The 25,358-nt window shown below is 43.6% G+C and overlaps 1 protein-coding gene across 1 annotated transcript in view; it reads left to right on the top strand.

Moving 5' to 3' along the window:
• Positions 1 to 347: 347 nt before the first annotated feature.
• The window catches only part of RAB3B (RAB3B, member RAS oncogene family), an 89,567-nt gene continuing 64,556 nt past the window's right edge, over positions 348 to 25,358 (top strand). The window contains exons 1-2 of the mRNA XM_007535153.3: positions 348 to 495; positions 17,906 to 18,133. Coding sequence (XP_007535215.2) covers positions 487 to 495; positions 17,906 to 18,133 — 237 coding nt within the window. The 5' untranslated portion in view covers positions 348 to 486. The remainder of the gene's footprint in view (positions 496 to 17,905; positions 18,134 to 25,358) is intronic.

A 25,358-nucleotide genomic window follows, 5' to 3' on the forward strand; every position in this document is an offset into this window, starting at 1 on the left:
TGGAGATGAGAGTATTTTACAGACATGGAGAAATGAGAGTTTGTACCTATGTGTCAATAATTGTACTGTAAACCATTACCCACCCACTCCCTCGCCCCTCCCCAATACAGAGATTGAAAAAAGCCCTCTCTGAGAAGCCAGTTAAGTTTGGTCCATGGAGCGAATCGTGAGAATTAAGATAAGTCACTACAGTCACCCAGACATTGGGGATCTCGGAGTCCCCCAGATACCTGCGGACGCTGGACAAAGTGCTTGGAGCTGGGGAGGTGGCAAAGGGGGTCCCGCCCCCTGGGCGGGGCGCGGGCGGGGCCAGGAGCCGCGGTCGCCCAGCCCAGCGAGCGGTAGCGGGAGCCTCAGCCGCTGGTCGCAGCCGCGCGACCCGAGCAGCCCAGCTGCTTCGCACCGCACCCAGCGCCGCCGGGTCCCCGATCGCGCTTCCGCAGACCAGCCGCGCAGATCCAGAGCTAGCCACTCGTCCCGCACCGCATGTCCCAGGTAAGGGGCGCGGCCCCGGCAACCCGCCCCACGAGGACGCGGGACCCAGGCGCTACGGGGGCGCTGGGGGCTGGGGGCCGAGCAGAAGGGGCTGCGGGAGCCGGCGAGGGGGCGTGTGACCTGTAGGAGGGGGTCCATCCGCCCTGCGAGGGCCGCCAGGGGCGCTGGGGGGGGGGCAGCGGGAGTGCGGGAGCCAGATCCCCGGGGCTGCGGGGAGGGATAAGCAGAGCCGGGAGCGTGTGAGGGATCGCGAGGGAAGGCGAGGAGAGGGAGGGTGGTCGTGGGGGGGGCAGGGGATATGGAAGGAGGGGCTAAGGGGCTCAGAGCCAAATGAGGGTTCCCTGCAGCCAGAGGTCGGTGAAAGGGTTGGGTTGAGGGAGAGGGTTTAGCCGGGCAAGGGCAATTGGAGAAGCCAGCAGGTGCAGAGTTCAGGGGAGGGGGCCGGGTCGCCTGGAGCTGGAGAGGCAAGGCGATGCGGGCAAGGGGCTCTAGGGAGGATAAGGGGCGAGGGGATACGAGAGGGGAAAGCTAGGAGCAGGGTTCGGCTGTGTTGTCTCTCTGTGTGTGTGACCGGGAGTGGGGGGCGAGGAGTGGGGCTTGGAGGGGTACCCTTGAAAGAATGGGAAGGTGGCAGGCGAGGCTGTGTTCACCCCGACTGCAGAGGCAGGGGCGGGGAGCTGGCGCATGGAGAGGACAGTGGCCCCAGAGCTCTGGTCAGGTTGATGGTGGGGATGGGGGTGGGTGTGGGTGTGGGTGTGGGTGGGTAAGGTAGTGAAGAGGCTCTGAGATGAAGCAAGGGTCTGGCATCTGAGAAGAGGGAAGCTATTAAGGCACTTGGTGAGTTCAGGGTGGTGTGTGCCCCACTAGGTCAGGTCCAGAGAAGGCCAGGTATGGGGGAAGGTGTGACAGTGGCAGGATAAAAGGAGCCCTCAAGGCACTAGGTGTGTCCTAACTCCTCAGAAGGCTGAGAAACACTGGACCCTGTTACACTGCCACCCAGTATCACAGACAAGAAGAGCATCATGGATAGAAACATTCATCCAGAGACCCACTCCATTCTAGAGTCCAAGTATAAGAAGGGACTTTAGGTAGGGCAGGGTCACAGTCTCTAGAAGCTACTAGGGGTGTGGAGGGTGTATTGGGTAGGACAAAGACAGGGCCTTCCCTCCCAGCGTCTGTGAATCCTCAAGGAAAAGGGAGGGGAACAGTAAAGGGAGTGAATATGTGTGCACAGGTGGATGGATGCCCACCTGCTCTGTGTCTATAAAGGGAGGAGGACAATGGAATATCTGTGGCAGCGGGTAGCCCTGCTGCTGTGCTTTTTTAAGTGAAGGGAAGACTTTCTGGTCATGAAGGACTGAGCTAGCAGTTTCTACCACAGAAATCAGAATGGGGAAAGGTAAATCTCCAGTCCCAGAGCTGGTGTATTGAACTAACGTAAAAGACTATGGGGTGGGGTTCAGGTTTCCCTTTTCCTCTCTGACGAATAGAGTAAAAAAATTGGACTGGGGAGGCTGTTTAGCAGTGTGACTCATGCACTAGGCACTGGGTCCTTTCCCAGGTATCCTATTAAAGAGAAGAAAGAAAGAAAAAGAAAGAGAATAAAGAAATGCAAGCACTTGGTAGAGTCCTGACAATTAGTAGGTGCTCCATAACTGTTAACTATTACAGTATAGTTTCTAAGAGACCCAGGGAAGCAGGCATAAACTGGACTGAACTGGACTGGGTTGGCTGGTGATGCTATGTTAAGTTTTATTTTCCCTAAGTATAGAAATTTCTAGTGGGAAAGGTTGAATTAGAAATTTAGTAGGATGTGGCTGATGGAATATTTCAATTGTTAGAGCACTGCGTTTTTGCCTAAGAGTCCTAGTTTTAATCCCCAGCACTACATGTATTGGAGTGGCTCTCTGTCACTTTCTCTCTCCTTCTTTCTGCCTCATGTGAAATTCTCCTTTTCTCTCTCTCATAATAAATGAAATATATATATATTTACCCGAGCACTGCTCAGCTCTGGCTTATGGTGGTATGGGGGATTGAACCTGGGACTTCAGAGTGTCAGACACGAGAGTCTCTGTATAACTATTATGCTATCTACCCCTAGCCTATAAATAAATTTTTAAAAAGAAATGTTAGTAGAGTTTGACTTTAGGGAGAAGCTGGTTGTAGATGGTGAGGTCTGCCTTTGCCTGTCTCTCTCCTTATCCTCAATGATAGATGCTGCTAATAGGAACATGGAAATACATTTTATGAGCACCTGGTAAATAACATTTACTACTGAGGTGCTTGACCAACCTTTTCTATAATATTCCTAACAGTGCTTATTGGATGAGGAAACTGTGTGTTTATCATGTAAAATTTCTTGCCAAGATCTCATAGCCAAAAAAAAAAAAATGATAAAGCTGAAAATTTAATCTAGTTTGTTTGGTTTGGAAGCTCAAACCATTTCCACCACCCAAATTCTCTTAGCAGAAGAAGACATGGGGCTGCAGATGACAAAAAGAAAGAAAGGGGAAAAAAGGCTTATAAACATCCATATAATGGTTTTTAATTCTTATAACAGGTTTCCAGGAGTCATTTTATTAACTTATTTTATAGGTGAGGAAACTAAAACCCAGGATGTGGTCTTCCTACATTTACACAATTACTAGTTAGGTCAGGTTTCTCTGAGTCACTCTTGTGCTCTATTAAAAGAGAACTTCATTGGGGGTCGGGCGGTGGCGCAGTGGGTTAAGCGCACGTGGCGCAAAGCGCAGGGAGCGGCGTAAGGATCCCGGTTCGAGCCCCCAGTTCCCCACCTGCAGGGGAGTCGCTTCACAGGCGGTGAAGCAGGTCTGCAGGTGTCTATCTTTCTCTCCCCTTCTCTGTCTTCCCCTCCTCTCTCCATTTCTCTCTGTCCTATCCAACAACGAATTGCGTCAACAAGGACAATAATAATAACCACAACGAAGCTACAACAAGGGCAACAAAAGGGGGAAAAATGGCCTCCAGGAGCGGTGGATTCATGGTGCAGGCACCGAGCCCAGCAATAACCCTGGAGGAGGAAAAAAAAACAACAAAAGAACTTCATCCATTCACTCCTCCACTGCACTTATTGAGTTGATCTCTTCTTCTTCTTTTTTAAGTATTTATTTATTCCCTTTTGTTGTCCTTGTTGTTTTATTGTTGTGGTTATTGTTGTTCTTGTTATTGATGTCATTGTTATTGATGTCATTGTTGTTGGATCCTTACTCCGATCCTGTGCTTTGCTCCATGTGCGCTTAGCCTGCTGCGCGCTATCACCCGGCTTCTTAATGTATTTTAGGGCTTTCTCTCTTCCTCCCTCTCTGTTCCCTATCCCACTGAAAGAGTTACTTGTTTCTGACTCCTACTTTTGGAAGAACCATTTCCTTCGTTCTCCCAGGGAAAACTTCCCAGATGGTCCCTGTGTCTTCATCTGCATTGCTAGTCACGGAGACTGTGAGCTACCCAGCTCTATCATTTATGTGACTGTCACAAAAGAGAGGGAAGATCTGATTGATGCTTATCTTACAAATGCTGTTCTGCATGCACCTCTGTGCAGTGACCTGTCAGCTCAGATCTGCCTCAGGCGACTGCCTGCTGAGATGCTTTTTGCCTCTCCTCCAAATGTCTGTGTAGCCCCAGCCCCGCCTCCAGAGACAGTTCCCTTGGGGGCTTCCATCTTAACATGCCTTGCCTTCCAACTGAAGTGCTCCTTCCTCTCCTTCTCGCTATTCTCACACCACCAACTGGGAAATCTATGCTGTGCTGTGTGCACATAAACAGATGTTGACAGTACAATATAGCAAGTGCTCAGAAAGAGAGGCTCAGGGTGCTGGGATGCTTCTTTACTCCCTTAAAATTGTTAAGATTTTTATTTTCCCTAAGTCTAGTCCAACTGGGAGTTGTTAGATAATAGAAGTTCTAGCCATGTTGCTCCAGCTGACTTACTATTTTAACACTGACAAACCATTTCTCTTCTTGAGGTCTCATTTTTTAAAAATCTTTTTTTAAAATATTTATTCCCTGGGCAGAGGGTAGATAGCATAATGGTTATGCAGAGACTCTCAAGCCTGAGGCTTCAGAGTCCCAGGTTCAATCCCCTGCACCATCATGAGCCAGAGCTGAGCAGTGCTCTGGTAAAAATAAAAAAAACAAAATAAAAAAAATCCCTTTTGTTGCCCTTGTTGTTTTATTGTTGTACTTATTATTTTTAAATTATTTATTTATTTATGAGAAAGATAAGAGGAGAGAAAGAACCAGCTATCATTCTGGTACATGTGCTGCCGGGGATTGAACTTGGGACCTCATGGTTGAGAATCCAGTGCTTTATCCACTGCGCCACCTCCCGGACCACACCGTTGTAGTTATTGTTGTTAGATATGAGAGAGAAATGGAGAGAGGAGGGGAAGACAGAGAGGGGAGAGAAAGACAGACCCCTGCAGACCTGCTTCACCACTTGTGAAGCAACTTGGTGAGGAGCCGGGGGCTCAAACCGGGATCTTTAAGCTGGTCCTTGCACTTTGTGCCATCTGTGCTTTACCTGCTGTGCTACTGCCTGACTCCCGAGGTCTCTCTTTTTTTTTTATTGTTTGGTTTTTATTTTTTTATTTTTTATTTTTATTTTTATTTTTTATTAAAGAAAGGATTAATTAACAAAACCATAGGGTAGGAGGGGTACAACTCCACACAATTCCCACCGCCCAATCTCCATATCCCACCCCCTCCCCTGATAGCTTTCCCATTCTCTATCCCTCTGGGAGCATGGACCCAGGGTCATTGAGGGTTGCAGAAGGTAGAAGGTCTGGCTTCTGTAATTGCTTCCCCGCTGAACATGGGCGTTGACTGGTCGGTCCATACTCCCAGTCTGCCTCTCTCTTTCCCTAGTAGGGTGGGTCTCTGGGGAAGCTGAGCTCCAGGACACATTGGTGGTATCTTCAATCCAGGGAAGTCTGGCCGGCATCCTGATGACACCTGGAACCTGGTGAGGGTGATTTACTGGGTTCCTGTGGTCATTCTAGTCCTGTCTTGTTTCGGTCCGGGTGGTCTCCTTTGGTATTCCTAGTTGATCCGGGAGAGGAGAGGAGAGGAGAGAAAGCGATCTGCTGCTCGTAGCTCCGCCTCCGGAAGTCGGAATCCCGAGGTCTCTTTTTTTTAATTTTCCCTTTTTGTTGCCCTTGTTATTTTTTATTGTTGTTGTAGTTATTGTTGTTATTGATGTCATTGTTGTTGGATAGGACAGAGAGAAGTGGAGAGAGGAGGGGAAGACAGAGAGGGGGAGAGAAAGATAGACACCTGCAGACCTGCTTCACCGCTTGTGAACCAACTCCTCTGCAGGTGGGGAGCTGGGGGCTCGAACTGGATTGCTTACGCTGGTCCTTGAGCTTTGTGCCATGTACGCTTAACCCGCTGTGCTACCACCCAACTCCCAGTCTCATTCTTTTTTAAAGATTTAAAAAAATATTTATTTATTTATTTCCTTTTTGTTGCCCTCGTTTTTATTGTTGTAGTTATGATTGTTGATGTCGTCGTTGTTGGATAGGACAGAGAGAAATGGAGAGAGGAGAGGGAAGACAGGGGGAGAGAAAGATAGACACCTGCAGACCTGCTTCACCGCCTGTGAAGTGACTCCCCTCCCTGCAGGTGAGGAGCGGGAGCTCGAACCGGGATCCTTATGCCAGTCCTCAAGCTTTATGCCACGTGTGCTTGCTTAACCTGCTGTTCTACCACCCAGCTCCTGGTCTCATTTTTTTAACCTATAAAATGAAGGGAGATGCATCAAATCAGGATTTAAGCCTATATATATATTTTTTACTTTTGTCTCCCACTTCCCACTCTTGCATCTGTGATAGACATAGCTAATAAAGATAGGCACTTTTTCTAGGTAATGCTTTATTATTAATTAATTAATCAAATGTTATTATTTTTACCAGAACACTGCTAAGTTCTGGCTTATGGTGGTTCTGGGGATTGAACCTGTGACCTTTGGTGCCTCAGATGTGAAAATCTTTGTTTTGTATTACCACTATGCTATCTCTTCAACCGTCCTAGGTGATTCTGTTCAATGCATAAGACCCAATGTATTTTCTCAACAGTGTGTATATGTGTGTGTGTATAAATCATTTTCTTAATTAAAATTCACATTAGCTTTGGAAGTAAGCAGTATTATCATATCATAGCTAAGGGCTCTGAGACTCAGTTTAAGTGATTTGCCCAAGTCAGTCAGTGTTCCTTGTAAAGTGGGGACCAGTAGTCAGCCTTTTTGTGATGATCAAGCTTCCACCCCAAATTCCTTCTAAATCTTGCAACCTAAAAATATAAAGGCAACTACATCAGAAAATGACCAGTAATGTTAACATTGATAGTCTGGCACATGGCAAATGCTTAATAAATATTTATTGGAAGAAGTACTGTGTATGCCCCAAGAATTCACTGTTTAGGTCCAGTGGTGGTCATAGTATAAAAATCAGCTGATGGGGCCCTAGTTGGGGAGTCCTGAGGTTCCAAAACAGATATAATGGGCCTAGACCTTGAATAAATCCCTCTCTCCATTGTTATCTGTCATCTATATCAGGAACAACTAAACAGACCCCTTTGTAGGCCCCCATAGGACCTTGCCCTCAATTTGGATCAACAACGGTAGAGAATGTTCCATCCTCTGAAGGGAGGATGGACAATATACTCTATGCTACACCTGAACAAGAAGGGTTCTGATACTGGGGCAGCTTAGAACGTTCCTACTCATGACTACAGAATGTGAGCAGATCTACAGGGATGCAGAGGTCACATAGGCTCCTAAGCTGAATATGGGCCCCAAATCAGATCAGAATAAATCGATGGGGTTTACAGTCAACAATATTTAGACACCTTTCCCATATTTGGGAGCTGCTCTCTTCCTTGATTCAGCTTTCTGGTCCTTTTTCCAGCCATGACATCATCTCCACAGACAATAACTTGGATCCATCTGCATATCAGATATCAGGCTCAGGAAAAAAAATTAAACAAAAAACTAATATTGTCATGTCATGGTCCCTTTGGTATATAACTAAAATATGCCTACTAACTATCTACAAAATGCAGACCCCCCCAACTCTTCATCTGAACTATTCCAGCATTTATGTTCATGATTAGTCAACAACTTGTTTGGCTTTATATGTTAACTCTTTTTCAGCCACCAGGTTCCAGATGCTAACATGATGCCAAACAGACTTCCCTGGACAGACAACCCCACCAATGTGTCCTGGAGCCCTGCTTCCCCAGACCCCCACCCCACTAGGGAAAGAGAGAGGCAGGATGGGAGTATGGATCTACCTGTCAATGCCCATATTCAGTGGGGAAGCAATTACGGAAGCCAGACCTTCCACCTTCTGCATGCTATAATGACCCTGGGTCCATGCTCCCAGAGGGATAAAGAATAGGAAAGCTATCAGGGGAGGAGATGGGATATGGAGTTCTGGTGGTGGGAACTGTGTGGAGTTGTACCCCTCTTACCCTATGTTTTTTGTCAGTGTTTCATATATATATCAGCTGAACCAGAAGAAAAGGCAGTTAATTGTAGAACATACTCAGACAGTGGAGCTCAGAATAGTTAGAGGGCAGGTGAACAAGACTCGACTGCATCAGTGGATTAAACAGGCTAGTGAAATGTATTTATTGAGTACCTCCAGAATCCAAGAGACCATTCTAGATTATCTGAATTTGGTAACTGTTCATTCTGTTTGTACCACAGCTTTGTAAAGTTGGAGGTATTAGAAGTGATGTGACTTGCCCAAGATGTCAGGGAATAGAGCAGGCTTTTTTTTTTTTTTTTTCCTTTTTCTTTCCCTAATACTACACAACTCTAGTCTCAGCTGTTAGCTGATGCATGGACAAATCCTTAATTTCTGACTGTCCATTTTCCTGTTGACCAAATGCTAAGAATCATTGTCCTTCCAGATTTACTTCCCAGGTTTATTCTGAGGATAAGGTAAGATAAAGAACATAAAATTTTGGTAGGATTAAATTTATGTTTTAGTAACTACTCTTTGACAGACTATTCCATTTCTAGAAATTTCTCCTAAAGAATAGTTAAGAAAGCAAACAAATATTAATGTAAAGAAGTGGTCACTAACTTTATTTGTAATAATTAAGAATAGAAAATAAGGGGACCAGGTGGTGGCACACACACCTGGTTAAGTGTACACATTTCAGTGTGCAAGGACCCGCGTTCAAGCCCTTGGCTCCCACTTCATGAGTGGTGAAGCAGGGCTGCAGGTGTCTCTCTGTGTCTCTCCCTCTCTATTTCTCCCTACCTCTTGATTTCTGTTTCTATCCAATAAATAAATAAAGATAATAATTAAAAAGGAATAGAAAATAAATGTACATTAAATATGTGGTCATATAACACATCCATAAGGTGCAGTATAAAGTAGTCAATTGAATATATATATATATATATTTAGCCTTTATTTTTATATCCAGGGTTATCACTGGGGCCTGGTGCCAGCACTACAAATCCACCGCTCCTGGCAGCCATTTTTCCATTTTATTGGCTCGGACAGAGGGAAATTGAGAGGGGAGTAGGAGATAGCTAGAGAGAGAAAGAGGCATCTGCAGGCCTGCTCTGCCACATGTGAAGTGTCCCCTCTGCAGGTGGGGAGCCAGGACCTCGAACCTGCATCCTTGCACAAGTCCTTGTGTTTAGTACTATGTGTGCTTGACCAGGTGCACCACCACTTGGCCTTCTGAAATTATATTTATAAATATTTGCTTTATCACCAGGGTTATCACTGGGGCTCAGTGCCTGAATGACCTGCAGCTCCTAGTAGTCATTCATTCTTTTTCTGCTCTCTAGATAGAGGGTGAGAGACAGAAAGAGACAGATGAGAGAGGCAGAGAGAGGGAGAGCACTGCTCCACTGCTCTTGAAGTAGCCCCCCCCATTCAAATCTGGGCCTTTCACTGGTAATATACCTACTCTATTGGGTGAGCCACTCCCCACATTCCATTTATAAATACATTTTTTAAAAGTTTCAGTAAAATATTTGTGATAGGGCTGGGCAGTGGGTGCACCTGATAGAGTACACATGTCACCATGGACAAGGACCTGGGTTTAAGCCCTGGCCCCAACCTGGAAAAGTGAAACTTCACAACTAGTGAAGCAGTGCTGTAGGTACCTCTCTTTCTTTCTCCCTCCCTATTTCTTTGTTTCTATCAGGAAAGAGAGAGAAAGAGAGAGAGAGAGAGAGGTGGAGAGAGAGAAAGGTTGATTGGAAAGGTGGGGTCATAGCACAGACTTCCCTCTCTTTTGTGACAGTTACATAAAGGATAGGACTGGTTAATGCCTGGTCTCCATGACTAACAAAACAGATGAAGACTCAGGACCCATGGGGAAGTTTTCCTTGGTCCCAAGCTGGGAGAAAGAAGGAAATGGTTCTTCCAAAAGTAGGGGGTGGGGGGTGTCAAAAACAAGTGATTTTTTCAGTGTGATATGCACCGCCCCGTCACGAATGCCAGGGAGCCTGACAGTGTCATCTCCTCTGGACCTGCATTCAGACTTCAAGGAAGCTGGGCAGGAGGACGAGAATGGGTCAATGCATTCTCCCCCCCGTTATTGCTACAAATAATTATACTGTCACAATTGATTAATAGTGCTTTGGCAGTGCCTGGTGGGAATGGAGAGTCAGAAGCACCCCCTCTCCCTTACACAGGGGCATATTTGAAAGTTACATTATGAAAGTGGGGAAGGTGGGTCAACATAGACGGACAAAAGAAGTCATGTTATGACCTGCCCCTTAAAGAAAGAATGCAGAGATTGAGGCCTCCCAGGTACAAGTTGATGTATTGAAACAAAGAAAGATTAATAGTTAAACTGTACCAGACCTAGATGAGCAGTGGCCCACAACTAGGCAAAGATCTGTATGCCCCCCATAGAAGATTAATGATAGAAATAGCCCTCCGCAAAAATCAAAAACAATTCTGGGTATGACCTCCCCTGAGAACAGGGCGATACTAAGTATTGTACCATTCTTTACAGTAAAAGGAGAGTAACATATATCCTGCCAAACCCACAAGACTATGATGCTATTGCTACTTCCTTATGAGCTGGTTGTTTAGGCAACCTGAATGTAACCTGAAAAAAGTATAAAAGCTAATGCAGTTTCACTATTAAAATGAGTCCAGATTCACCTTCCAATAGAGTGTGGTGTCTATCTGTTCTCCCTCTCGCCGACTCCTGACCCACCGGGGAGGTTGCCTTCAAGACCCCTGACCCTCCTGCTGCTCATCCACTGTGGTGGTCCGCGGCAGTGATAGGGAACAGAAATAAGCACTAGGAAGAAGTGATAGCCAGTGATAACCCTGGTATCAATAAAAAATAATTTAAAAATATGATGCAATGCTAAATAAAAAGAGTAGGATTTAAAGATAAGTAAAACATTATTTCAGATGGAGCTTGAAGAAATCATGTTAAGTGAAATAAGTCAGAAACAGAAGGATGAATATGTGATGATCTCACTCTCAGGCAGAGGTTGAAAAACAAGATCAGAAGAGAAAACACAAGTAGAACCCGAACTGGAGTTGGTGTATTGCACCAAAGTAAAAGACTCTGGGGTGGGGTGGGGGGGAGAGTACAGATCCAAAAAGACGATAGAGGACCTTGTGGGGGTTGTATTGTTATGTGGAAAACTGGGAAATGTTATGCATGTACAAACTATTGTATTTACTGTCAAATGTAAAACATTAATCCCCCAATAAAGAAATAAAAAAACATTAATTCAGTTATTAAAGTATTCATAGTATTCATAAAAGACATAGACTAGAATGCATGATATATTATCATATTTTACTGATAAAGAGTTAGGGGGCCGGGTGGTAGAACACTCAGTTTAGTGCACATATTACCAAGTGTACCAAGTGCAAGGACCTGGGTTCGAGCCCCCCCCCCCCCCCGCTCTCTAATTGCAGGGGGTCCGCTTAATGAGTGGTAAGGCATGTCAGCTTTCCCTCTCTATATCTCCCTGTCCTTTCTCAGTTTCTCTCTGTCCTACCTAATACATATTGGGGGGAAATCACTGCTGGGAATGGAGGATTTGTAGTGCTGGTATGGAGTCCCAGAGATAACCCTGGTGGCAAACAAACAAACAAACAAACACCTGCAGGGGGTTGCTTCATAAGTGGTGAAGTGGGTGTGCAGGTGTCTGTCTCTCCTCTTCCCCTCTCAATTTCTTTTCTTTTTTTTTTTTTTTAATATTTATTTATTCCCTTTTGTTGCCCTTGTTGTTTTATTGTTGTAGTTATTATTGATGTCATCGTTGTTGGATAGGACAGAGAGAAATGGAGAGAGGAGGGGAAGACAGAGAAGGGGAGAGAAAGACAGACACCTGCAGACCTGCTTCACTGCCTGTGAAGCAACTCCCCTGCAGGTGGGGAGCCAGGGGCTCGAACCAGGATCCTTAAGCTGGTCCTTGGGCTTCGCGCCACGTGCGCTTAACCCGCTGCGCTACCGCCCGACTCCCCCCCTTTCAATTTCTTTCTGTTCTATCCAACAACAACAGCAGCAGCAGCAGCAACAGCAATGACAACAAAAACAGCAACAACAATATAAAAGAGATGGTTGCCAGGAATAGTGGATCTGTAGTGCAAGCACCTAACCCCAGCAATAACCCTGGAGACAACTAAATAAAAAATTCATGCATGCAAGAAGTCCCAGGTTTAATCCCCAAACCACAAATAGTCAGAGCTGAGTAGTGCTGATATATATATATATTGACTGGATGATGATGTACCTGGTTGAGCACACATGTTACAATGCCCAACGACCCTGGTTCAAGCCCCTGGCCCCCACCTACTGGGGCAAAGCTTCACGAGTGGTGAAGCAGTGCTGCAGGTGTCTCTTTGTCTCTCTCCCTCCGTGTCTATCCCTTCCTCTCAATTTCTGTCTGTCTCTATCCAATAAATAAAGATAATAAAAAGAAAAAGGAAAAAAAGTACAAATAGACCTCTGTGCTTCCCTATGCAAAGACTACCTCTGAAAAATAGATTGATTGGGAACATATTTTCTCTCGAAAAGGAGAATTTGGATTGGGAATAGGGGTTAAAATAGAGAGTTGGGAGTCGGGCTGTAGCGCAGCGGGTTAAGCGCAGGTGGCGCAAAGCACAAGGACCGGCATAAGGATCCCGGTTTGAACCCCGGCTCCCCACCTGCAGGAGAGTCGCTTCACAGGTGGTGAAGCAGGTCTGCAGGTGTCTATCTTTCTCTCCTCCTCTCTGTCTTCCCCTCCTCTCTCCATTTCTCTCTGTCCTATCCAACAACAACAACAACAATAATAACTGCAACAATAAGACAACAAGGGCAACAAAAGGGAATAAATAAATAAAATAAATATTAAAAAAAACTTAAAAAAATAAAATAAAATAATAAAATAGAGAGTTATGGGCTAGGTAGTGGGGCACCTGGTAGAGTGCACATGTTATGGTGTTCAAACCATATAGGTTCAAACCTCTGGTTCCCACCTGAAGGAGGAAGACTTCATGAGCAGTGAAGCAGTGCTATAGGTGTTTTTTTTTCTCCCTTCTTTTCTATTTCCCCTACCCCTATCAATTTCTCTGTCTTTATCCAACAAATTAAATTAAATATTTAAAAAAGGAATGAAGACTTACTTCTTACTATAAAATGTACTTATTTTTAGTAATCTTACTGAATATTATAAAAATAAACTTATTTTTAGTAATATTACTGAATTAATATTATCCAATTACACATTTTATCCTAAAACTTAGGAAAATAATCTGAAGTATTACTTGTAATAAAATACAAATTTCCAATAGTAAACAGTTGTTTGAATTACTTTCATTATAATTGTTCTATTTCTATTTTATTTACTTTTTTACCTTTAAATTAATTAATTTTAGATAGAAATTGAGAGGGAAGGAGGAGATAAAGACACTTGCAGCACAGTTTCACTACTCGTGAAGCTTCTCCCCCTGAAGGTGGGGGATGGGAGCTTGAAGCTGGGGCCTTATGCACTATAATGTGTTTGCTTTACTACTTGTACCACTGGCCAGCCCCTACTTATTATTTTTTTTACCAGAGCACAGTTCATCTCTGGCTTATGGTAGTACTTGAGATTAAATCTGAGACCTTTGGTACCTCAAGAATGAAAGGCTTTTTGCATAATCATTATGCTATCTCTCCAGCCCTATAACTTAATTTTTGTATTAACAAACACTAGAATGTAATCTAAAAGTAGGTATCAATATTCTATATGAAAAAGTTAGGGAGGAAACACTGAAAATTTAACAATGGAAGTTTCAGAGTGGGTAGGATGTCAGGTAATTTACATATTTCTTTGTACACTTCTGAGGTATTTTTCTAATGTTTAAAGTAACAACACTATGCTTTCATAGTAGAGACCTCCTCTCGTAAATAAAGAAAGCTGACTGAGAGCAGGGCAGATGATGTGAGATTGATTGTTGTGATTATTTCCCTTGTCTTGAGTAGTGGAAAAGAAAAGCATAATTCCTTTGAACAATTCTTGAAACAGGTTCTGCATCTTGTTGCATGAAAAAGGGAAAAGTTAGGATTTAGATAGTTTAAGCAGGCAGTGATATCTACCACTCCAATCTCACTTTCATTTTGCCCAGTGAGACTTGTCAGGAGGCAATTAACTTTAGGGATGGAGTTGAGGGTATCAGCTTGAAAACTGGGGGAAAAGTGAAGGAACAACAGAGCTCATCAGAGCCTAGTGGTGGTATATTTATGGAAGTACTATGAAAGGGCTAGTAGTAATCCCATATATTTATCTGACTTCTTCAGTGGGACTTTAAACCACCTACATTTGTCAGTTTCTTGTCCTCATAGCTCATGCAAGAGGCATCAAGTTAAATCTACTTTCACACTCCTTCTTTTCATTTGGGGGAAAAGCAGCCATTTCTTTTATTATTTATTTATTTATTTATTTATATATATTTATTTTCCTTTTCTTGTTGCCCTTGTTGTTTTTCATTGTTGTTATTTGTTGTTGATGTTGTCGTTGTGAGATAGGACAAAGAGAAAGGGAGAGAGGAGGCGAAGACAGAGGGGAAGAGAAAGACAGACACCTGCAGACCTGCTTCACCGCCTGTGAAGTGACTCCCCTGCAGGTGGAGAGCCGGGGGCTCGTACCAGAATCCTTATGCTGGACCTTGTGGTTTGTGCCACATGCGCTTAACCTGCTGCGCTACTGCCCGACTCCCCAAAGCAGCCATTTCTAAAGGGAGTTACACCTTTCCTCCCTCCCATGTGAGTATACAGTGCTGAAAACAAGGAGAGACTGCGGGTGAAGTGGCTGGCCAGCTATAGAAGAAATTGTCGGGTGCGGCGGAGAAGAGAGAAAGGAGATCCGGAGCGAAGAGGGAACACAAATCTTTATTCGCACGGGCACCTCAGAGTTGGGTGAGAACGCAGTGGTTCGGGCCACGAGGAGGTAGCAAAAACGGCTGCCTCCCAGACCACCCTTCCTTGCGTCTAATCACCAATGTGAAAAGCGGGCAAGAGAGACGAGGGGTGGAAGAAGAAGGGCTTTATAGGGCAACAACCAGGAGTGACCTGTCAGGACAGGATTGGTTGAAAAAGGCACTGCGAGAATATCGCGGGAAGTGGCAAAGCCTGAGGAGACGACAGCTTGGCAGATGTGACTGCATCTGCATAATTCCCCAGCAAGAAATAATAAAAGAAATGGGAAAAAAGGGTTGGGGGTATAACCCAGTGGTAGAGCACAGGACTTGTGAAGCCCTAGGTATGATCCTCAGTTCAGCAACACACACACACACACACACACACACACACACACACACACACACACACAGAGAGAGAGAGAGAGAGAGAGAGAGAGAGAGACTGACTTTCCTTGGGGTGGTTGCACAGCAAAAGAATACAGGACTTGTAAGTTTGTGGTTATGAGTTAAATCCCCAGCATTCCATTTGCCAGAGTGATGCTCTGGTCTTTTTCTTTTTTAAAAAAATTTTTTTTATATTTATTACTTACTTATTTTCCTTTTTGTTGCCCTTGTTGTTTTTCACTGTTGTTGTAGTTATTGCTGTTGTTATTGATGTCCTCGTTGTTGGATAGGACAGAGAGAAATGGAGAGAGGGGGAGAGAAAGACACCTGCAGACCCGCTTCACCGCCTGTGATATGACTCCCCTGCAGGTGGGGAGCCGGGGGCTCTAACCAGGATCCTTATGCTGGTTCTTGCGCTTTGCACCACCTGCGCTTGACCCACTGCGCTACCGCCCGACTCCCTCTGGTCTTTCTCTTTCTGTAATTTTAATACTCTCCTAGAAAAAAAAGGTAGCTAAACTGTATAAACTATTGTATTTACTGTTAACTGTAAAACATTAATCCCCCAATAAAGAAATAAAAAACTGGGAGGTGGCTCAGTGCATAAAGCATTAGATTCTTAAGCTTGAGGTCCTGAGTTTGATTCCCAGCAGCCTGTGTACCAGAGTGATGTTTGGTTCTTTTGCTCTCTCTCCTCCTATCTTCATAATAAACAAAATATTAAAAAAAATAATAAAAGAAACAAATCTTGGTGGGGAGACAACTTCATATAAAGTTTAAGACCAAGTGCAGAACTATGGGATTTAAATCCAGAGTATCCTATGAAAGGAGAAGATGATGGTGATAGGTTAGAGCACACTGAGGTCTCAAGGAGGGCTTTGGCATCTAATGAGCAAATAAAGGATTTAGGTTTTGAAATGATTTGGAACAATGATGCTGTGTATCCACAACTGTGTGGACTTTACTAGTTTAATTAGGTCTTAAATATTGTTAGCTCTCCCCATTTGCAGGGGGAAAGCTTCACAGGTGGTGTCTGTCTGTGTGTCTCTTTCCCTCTCTATCAGCTCCTTCCCTTCAATTTCTCTCTGTCTCTAATAATAAATAATATATATATATATATATATATTTAAAGTATTGTTATCTCATTTAGGTTCTGTAACAGCCCTGAAAAAAATGACACAGAAAATTTTCTCCTTATTTTCAAGATGATGAGATTGGACCCCAGAGCAGTAATGTAACTTTTATTAGTTTGGTACACATTTACAGAGTGCTGTTTTTGTACTAGGACTTGTGCTAGAAGATAAGGATGCAGAAATGAAGTACTTTAAATTCCAAATGCTTCTTTAAAAAGGAGTTGGCATAGGAAGCAACTCCAAAATGCTACACATGTAGTTAGAGTGCCCTAGGAGCCATAAGGGCTGGAGTCCACACTCCGTAGTGCATAGGGAAGGAGAACTTGACTTGGCTCTATAAGGATGAATAGATTTTTAGAAGAACATTTTAAGCAAAACAAACAAACTCATGTCTCATAGGACAACACTAAGAAGTCACATGGTATATTTGGAGCCAAGCATATTAAACCTTCTTTCTCCACCACCACATTGGTGTAAAAATTGTACACCAATGTGGTGGTGGAGAAAGAAGGTTTAAGGAGAGATAAAGTTTGGAAAGTTAGCTCTTTGTCAGGTTGAATGGTTTGGGCATGATATTTAGAGCTGTGAGGAACCACAACTCCCTATTTCTTTTCCTTTTTCTTTTTTTAACCAGAGTACTGCTCAACTCTGGCTTATGGTGGTGTGGGGTATTGAACCTGGGACCTTGTAGCCTCAGGCATGAGAGCCTGTTTGCATAACCATTATGCAAACCCAAAACTCCCTATTAAGCTTATAACTCCCTGTTTCTGAATAGAAAAATGAAAACGTTATACTGGACCTTTTCTGGAAGGCTTGTGCATTTGCTGTACTGGCTTCCCTGTTAGAAAAAAAAAAGGTCAGCTCAGGTGCTACCTCATGTGGGAGAATCTCCTTGATCCATTGCCTTCAGTTTGGATTAGATGTTTGGTATGGGCTTCTTCAGTTTTCCTATGTCTCACCACTTGACCTAAGTTTATATGCTTTTCCACTCTAATCTCTGGCCACTCAGAGGTCAGATACCATATCTGATTCATATTTGTGTTCTCCATGCCCAGCACAGGGCTTGACCCAGAGAAATCTGCTCAGTAAATACTTGCTGAAGGAATGATTTGCAGGGACTGGGTTCCACCTGGATCCCAAGACAACATTTGGATCAAGTGCAGTGATGGGGTAATTTTAGTAGTGTTCTTTTTTTAAATTTAATTTATTGGCAGAGACAGAGAGGAATTGAGAGAGGGAGTGAGAGATAGAGAGGAAGAGAGAAAGAGAGACAGACATTTGCAGCACTGCTTGTGAAGCTCCCCCTTGCAGGTGGGAACGGGGGGGGGGTTTGAACCCAGGTCCTTGCACAAGTAGAATGCATTTCTTCATTAACATTGGGTGAAGAGTGAGTGTGTGAATGGCAAACTCACCATTAAAAGGTTGCTGAGTCAGGGTAACAGTAGCGGTGTGCTCCTGAGTGATGGAAGGTCTCTCCTGCAGATGGCTTCAGTGACAGATAGTAAAACTGGAGTGAAGGATGCTTCTGATCAGAATTTTGACTACATGTTCAAACTGCTCATCATCGGCAATAGCAGTGTTGGCAAGACCTCCTTCCTCTTCCGATACGCTGATGACACCTTCACCCCAGCCTTTGTCAGCACTGTGGGCATTGACTTCAAGGTGAAGACAGTCTACCGCCAGGAGAAGCGAGTGAAGCTGCAGATCTGGGTAAGTCCTGGAATTCATGGAAAGAGCTGCCCTAAGGGGTGACAAGTCTGCTCAGACAAGGGCCAGTTTGGAATTTCTGGATCTGGTGTCATTAGGCACCAATGTTGTTTCAGGTTTGGCCCATGTTCTGCTGGATGGCAGCTAGCTTCTTCCTGGTGGAGAGAGCTGTGAAACCAAGTGGAAGATGGCAGTGTCTCTGATTATTTAGTTTTACAGTTAGTCATTTATTCATTACAGAAGGGCATGTATACAGGGAGGTGGGATAATTAGGCATTATTGTGTGCTCAACCATGTGCACCACTATGCAGCCCCTTAGTTTACCACTATAGCTACTTTCACTGGTATTTGGCATTGTACTAATAATATGTATAGAGATATATTGGTATAGCAAAGTGTACAGCACATACTTTTCCATGATGTATTAGTACCAGGATTAGACATTTTGAAAATTTGTGATTTTTTTCCCCAGTTGATACCAGGGCTGTCACTGAGGTTCAGTGCCTGTGTGATGAATCCACTGCTCCTGGTAGCCATTATTTTTTCCTTTTTTGATAGAGGCAGAGAGAAACTGAGAGGGAAGAGAATAAAGAGACCCCTTGCAGCACTGCTTCACTGCTTGTAAAACTTCTTCCCTGTAGGTGAGGACCAGAGGTTTGAACCTAGGTCCCTGTTCATGGTAATGTACACTAGCAGGAGCACCACTACCCCAACTGAAAAATTTTGAATTAACTCATTAAAATAACTGTTGTTTGTTACCTGTGCATTCTGCTTGTTAAATGCACATTCATATTTTAAATGTACCTTATGCATATAGTCTGTATGTCATATAATCTTTTTTTTTTCTCTAGGGTTATTGCTGGGGCTCGGTGCCTACACTAAGAATCCACTGCTTCTGAAGGCTATTTTTTCCCTTTTGTTGCCCTTGTTGTTTATTATTGTTATTGCTGTTGTTGTTGCTGGATAGGACAGAGAGAAATGGAGAGAGGAGGGGAAGACAGAGAAGGGGAGAGAAAGACAGACACCTGCAGACCTGCTTTACCGCCTGTGAAGCGACTCCTCTACAGGTGGGAAGCTGGGGGCTTGAACCAGGATCCTTACATAGGTCCATGCACTTTGCTCCATGTGCACTTAACTCACTGACTACCTCTCGCCCCCACCCCCATACTTTCCTTTTTACAAATTATTTTCCATGGGAGCCAGGCAGTGGTATACCTAGTTAAGCATACATAGTACTAAGTGCAATGACTTGCGTAAGGATCTGAGTTTGAGGCCCTGGCTCTCCACCTGCAGGGGGAATGCTTCACGAGTGGTCAAGCAGGTCTGAAGGTATCTATCTTTCTTTCTCTTCCACTCTGTCTCACCCCCTACCAAATAAAATGGAAAAAATGGCTTCCAGGATTAGTGGATTCATAGTTCTGGCACTGAGCTCTAGTGATAGCCCTGGGGAGAATATATATATGGTCTCACAGTTAATCACAAAGGAAGATATCATTTTAAGACCCATCCATCCATCCTTCTTTCCTTTTTTTTTTTTTTTTTTTTGTGTGTGTGTGTGTGGTCTGGGTATTGCACCTGTGTGATTGCACTGCTCCTGGCAAACTTTTTAAAGATAGAGATAAGAGAGACAGAGGGACAGAGGGATTAGGTCGTGGCACACCTGGTTAAGTACACACACTACAGTATGCAAGGGCCCAAGTACAAGCCCCTTGCAGGGGGAAAACTTCACAAGTGGTGAAGCAGGGCTACAAGTGTCTCTCTCCTTTTCCCTTCCCCCCCTCAATTTCTCTTTGTCTTTATCCAATAATAAATAAACATAGTTTTTTTTTAAAAAAGAGATAGAGAAGCAGAGAAAGAGACCACAGCACCAAAGCTTCCTTCCTGCAGTGGGAGCCAGGCTTGAACCTGGGCCACACACGGCAATGCAGCACACTATCCAAGTGAGCTATTTTACTGGCCCTGGTAACCTTTTTTTTTTCCCTTTAAGAGAGAGACCTAGAGACAGAGAGAAGGAGATACACCATACTACTTGTCATGCATGATGCTCCCATGTTCCAGGGTCCCCACACATGGTGAAGTATGAGACCTACCAATTGAGCCATCCCTGAAAACTCCTGTTTTATAGGAGAAAAATATAGATTCAGAGATAATTAACTTACCTTAGTTTGACTAAGGATCAACAAATTTGGATTCCATCTCAGATCTTCTGGTTCTAAATTCTGTGTATATTTTCACAAGTTTGTTTTCTTTACTTACTCTCTTTTAAAAGCATTTAGGAATCATAAGAATTACAAATGGGAGAAGCTATACACATGTATGTATATTTAAAGATTTATTTTACTTTATTTACTTATTATTTATTTATTTTACATATGAGAAAAAGGTTCACATGAGTCAGAGAGATTGAGAGAGAAACAAGAGCACCAGTCTTGTACATGCAGTGCTGGAGATCAAAGTGGTAACCTCAGGCATAGAGCAACCTTACCCCCTACCCCTACCCCCTAATTGAGTCACCTTCCCAGTCACTGGCAGAAGCTATATTGGCCATCTATTTCTTAAAATATTGTAGCATTTAATTATTTGTAATGAAAGAGAGAGATAGGTATCAGAACACTGCCCAGATCTAGCTTATGGGGACAGAACCTGTGACCTCAGAGCCTCAAGCATGAAAGTCTTTTTGCTTAACCATATGATGCTGTTCTCCCTAGCCCTATATTGACCACCTAGTTGATCAGTTCCAGAATGAACCCAAGATCTGGCCACCAGATCAACTATATCTCCTAGAAATTTGCTAGAAGTGTTAATTCTTCAACTCCACTGAATCAGAAACTCAGGGGTTGACAAGCTTTCCAGGTGGTTTTGAGCAGGGCTTAAACTGAAGAAACACTGGTCTATTTTAATTACCTCATGGTGAGAATCAATAAGCATTTTAATACTGTGATGTGCCAAGTGCTTCCACTTATGTTATCTGACATCATCCTTGCAGCCTATCCATGGAGTGGGGTGAAAGCACAGGATATTTGGGGCATGTGAGCAATACAGTGAAACTGGAGCAGGGCTTTGAATGAGCAGGGAAGGAGGAGGTAATGAGAGAAATTTGCTGGAGATGTTGTGGGGGTGGGGGTAGCAGATTGAAAGTCTGGTAGACCTTGTACAAAAACAAGACTCTTACCATAGGTCAAAGGGTATATGCTGATGACCCCTTAGGTGAGCTGAGGATTTACTTAAATCTGTGAATTTAAAGGGAATTTTTACTGAACAGACTGACACAGATACCTTCATTTGATCTCCACATCAGTTGGGCATATACTCTGCTTGAAAACTCTTCAGAGTAGGAGATGTTCTGACCTCCTAGGGATTAGCAGTGATGCCTCTTGTGCACTTTTATTTGTTTTCAGACCATTGTGAGCTGAAGCAGGTGTTCCTGTACCTTGTTAAGTGGATTTATTGATTATATTACCTATTTTAATGAAATAAATCTTAGCAAGGACATAATAGCCTTAAAAAGCTCCAACAAAGATACCTCTGATTGAAGATTATATAAAGTGAACCTGAGTCCCCTCCCCTCCCACAAAAAAAAGGATGAACTAATTCTTTTTCAACTTCTAGCATGAGTTCATTGTCAACCATGTCTTGAGGTAAAATCAGTGATGATTTAATTAGATCCCATAGTTAATCACATTGCTTTTACTAACAAAATTTGGCAAAATGTTTGTGTATGCGTGATTTTTTATAGCATGAAACCAAAAGTATTCTGAACTGTTAAAAATGCATTCAAATGTAAACATTTCAGTATTACTGGTGCCAATTTAATGTGTTTGTAGCATCTTCTTTCTACCAAAGTAAATATATGAGTATTTAATCTAAGTAAATATTCTTTTAAAATTTTTAAAAAATTATTGTTATTTATTGAATAGAGACAGAGAGAATTCAAGAAGGTAGGGGAAGATTGAGAGGGAGAGAGAAAGATAAACACTTGCATCATTGCTTCACCACTCGCAAAGCTTCACCACTCTGCAGGTGAAGACCAGGGTCTTGAACCTGGGTCCTTGTGCATTGTAACATGTGTGCTCAACTAGGCGCGCCACCACCCAGCACCCCTAAGTAAATATTCTAATACTGTTTGTGTCATACCTACATTCTTCTTACTTAAAGAGGCATAAATTTTAAGTGTATCAACACAGGCATGAAGGATCTGTAAGAAGACTTTAATGTTGTTAACTTTGCATTTTAGAAAAATCTCTGGTTTCAGTTTGGAAGGTAGATAGAAGCAAGAAAAAGAAACCAGTGTGAGGGTAAGTTATAAAAACCTACGCTAAGTTTGTTAATCAGTTTGGGCTACCATAACAAAATACCACAGACTGTGTGGTTTAAACAGCAAAAAAGTATTTTCTTACTGTTTTAGAGACTGAAATTCCAAAGTCAAGGTGCCAGTAGGATAGCTGTCTGGTTAAAGTCTTCCCCATGGGAGGCAGAGTGCTGCCTTCTTGCTACATGTCCACATGGCCTTGTCTTGGTGTGTATATACGGGAAGAGTGGAGCAAACTTTCTAGTCTCTCTCTCTTTTTTGGCCTCCAGGGTTATTACTGGGGCTTGGTGCCTGCACTACAAATCCACTGCTCCTGGAGGCTATTTTATCTCCTTTTGTTGCCCTTGTTGTTTTATTGTTGCTGTGGTTATTATTATTGTTGTTGTTATTGATGTCATTGTTGGATAGGACAGAGAGAAGTGGAGAGAGGAGGGGAAGACAGAGAGGGGGAGAGAAAGACAGACACCTGCAGAGCTGCTTCACCACCTGTGAAGTGACTCCCCTGCAGGTGGGGAGCTGGGCGCTCAAACTGGGATCCTTGTGCCAGTCCTTGCGCTTTGTGCCTTGTGTGCTTAACCCGCTGCACTACCTCCTGACCCCCTAGTGTCTTTTTTTTATAAGAATTTGAAGCCAACAGGATCCCATCCTTATGCCTTTATTTAACCTAAATTACTTCTTTTTAAAATATATTTATTTATTTTCCCCTTTTGTTGTTTTATTGTTGTAGTTATTATTGTTGTTGTTATTGATGTCGTCATTGTTGGATAGGACAGAGAGAAATGGAGAGAGAAGGGGAAGACAGAGAGGAGAAGAGAAAGACACCTGCAGACCTGCTTCACCACCTGTGAAGCGACTCCCCTTCAGGTGGGGAGCCAGGGGCTTGAACTGGGATCCTTATGCCGGTCCTTGCGCTTTGCGCCACGTGTGCTTAACCTACTGTGCTACCGCCTGACTCCCCCTAAATTACTTCTTAGAGTTCCTGTCTCCAAATATAGACATACTTGGGGTTAGGGCTTCACAAGAATTTTGGGAAAAATAAGCATTTCGGTCCATAACACTAAGACAATGACAAAATAACACAGAGGAGAGATTTAAGATAAGAATTATAGCATTTGGTGACCAATTAATTATATAAGAAGAGGGAGTAATATAAATATATTTACTTAAATATATCTATCTGTACATATTTTTTATTAATTATTTATTTATTCCCTTTTTGTTGCCCTTGTTGTTTTATTGTTGTGGTTATTGATGTCCTCATTGTTGGATAGGACAGAGAGAAATGGAGATAGGAGGGGAAGACAGAGAGGGAGAGGGAAAGATAGACACCTGCAGACCTGCTTCACCGACTGTGAAGCGACTCCCCGGCAGGCGGGGAGCCGGGGGCTGGAGCCAGAATTCTTACGCCGGTCCTTGTGCTTTGCACCACCTGTGCTTAACCCCCTGCGCTACCACCCGACTCCCATATCTATACATATTTATATAACTATTTATGTACACAACAGTTCTATGATTTTTTTTTGAAGCTGTGTGTGCTTTGAGAAGTCATTCTGTGAATAGATGATATCCTCAACTGTAAAATTCACAGGTTTGCTGAGGACATTATTGTACAGTTGATATTATTACTGTTCAAGGCTCATATTAAAAATGCAGCAAATGGGGGCCAGGTGGTAGCGAGAGGATTAAGTGCACATGGTGCAAAGCACAAGGGCTGGTGTTAGGATTCGGGTTCCAGCCCCAGGCTCACAAGTGGTGAAGCAGGTCTGCAGGTGTCCATCTTTCTCTCCCCCTCTGTCTTCCTCTCTCTCAATTTCTCTCTGTCCTATCCAACAACAATGACAGCAATAACAACAATATAACAACAACAACAATAAACAACAAGGCCAACAAAAGGGGAAAAATGGCCTCTGCACCGAGCTCCATCGATAGCCCTGGAGGTAAAAAAAAAAAAAAAAGCAGTAAATGGTAGTTTCCTTCCTTTCTCTGTCCCTGATCCATGTGCAAAGAATTACTGGGCGGCCTCCTAAAATTCCCAACTATGGCTCCAGGAGTGCTGGAATAGCTCCCAGGGACTCACTAGCATTGTAGGGAGTGTGTATTTAAATTCCTTCGACCCATTTGATCTCTCCCAAGGCAGGCAGAAAACCATTTTCAAGGTGGAAAGTAGAGCAGGAAGACTGATGGTGAGTGTTGCTGAGCAGCACCATTCACAAAAGGAATTTCTACCATCTCTGGGGGATGTTGGACAAGAAGGGTAGTGCTTTATTCCTTGGGGTCCTTTGGCATATAGGTCCCTGAGAGCCCCCCTCGTTTCCCCAGAGGTTAATAATTGCATATCAGAGAGAATCTTACTGGGGAGATGGGAGCAGGAAAGAAGTATCATTAATAGGGAGTGAGAGCATGCACAGGTGTGAAGGGAGGGATACTAGGCAACTCCACAGCAACAGGCATGACTAGAGGCCACTTACTGCTGGGTGCTGGTTGCCAAGCAACCTTTGGAGACCTGTGGAGAGAGAAGAGCAGAGAGGGCTTCACTGTCTCCACCAGGGACCCACTGTGGAGGCTGCTGGTTCTGATGCTAGTCAAGGGAGTCCAGGAGTCTGTGGAAGATTAAGCTGACCTAGGATTCTAGGATCCTGAGTTCTACTGCTGATTCTGCCTAGTGGTTGCTGTGTGATCTTGCCCCTACAAGGACCCATTTCCCTCACTATCACATGGAGAAAATAATTCTTGCTCTCATTGCCTTATGGGCTGTTGTGAAGATCAGCTGAGGAAATAGGAGAGAAAGACTAAAGAGAACTATGAAGCCTTGAGTAGATCAGTGTCATGAATATTTTCAGTCATGTAACGTTTTCTTGTGAGTGCTTTAAGTGATTTATATCATTTTTCATCCAGGGAGGTAATTACCTCCAGATAAAA

The sequence above is a fragment of the Erinaceus europaeus genome, chromosome 13 (assembly GCF_950295315.1).
Source record: "Erinaceus europaeus chromosome 13, mEriEur2.1, whole genome shotgun sequence".
NCBI lineage: Eukaryota > Metazoa > Chordata > Mammalia > Eulipotyphla > Erinaceidae > Erinaceus > Erinaceus europaeus.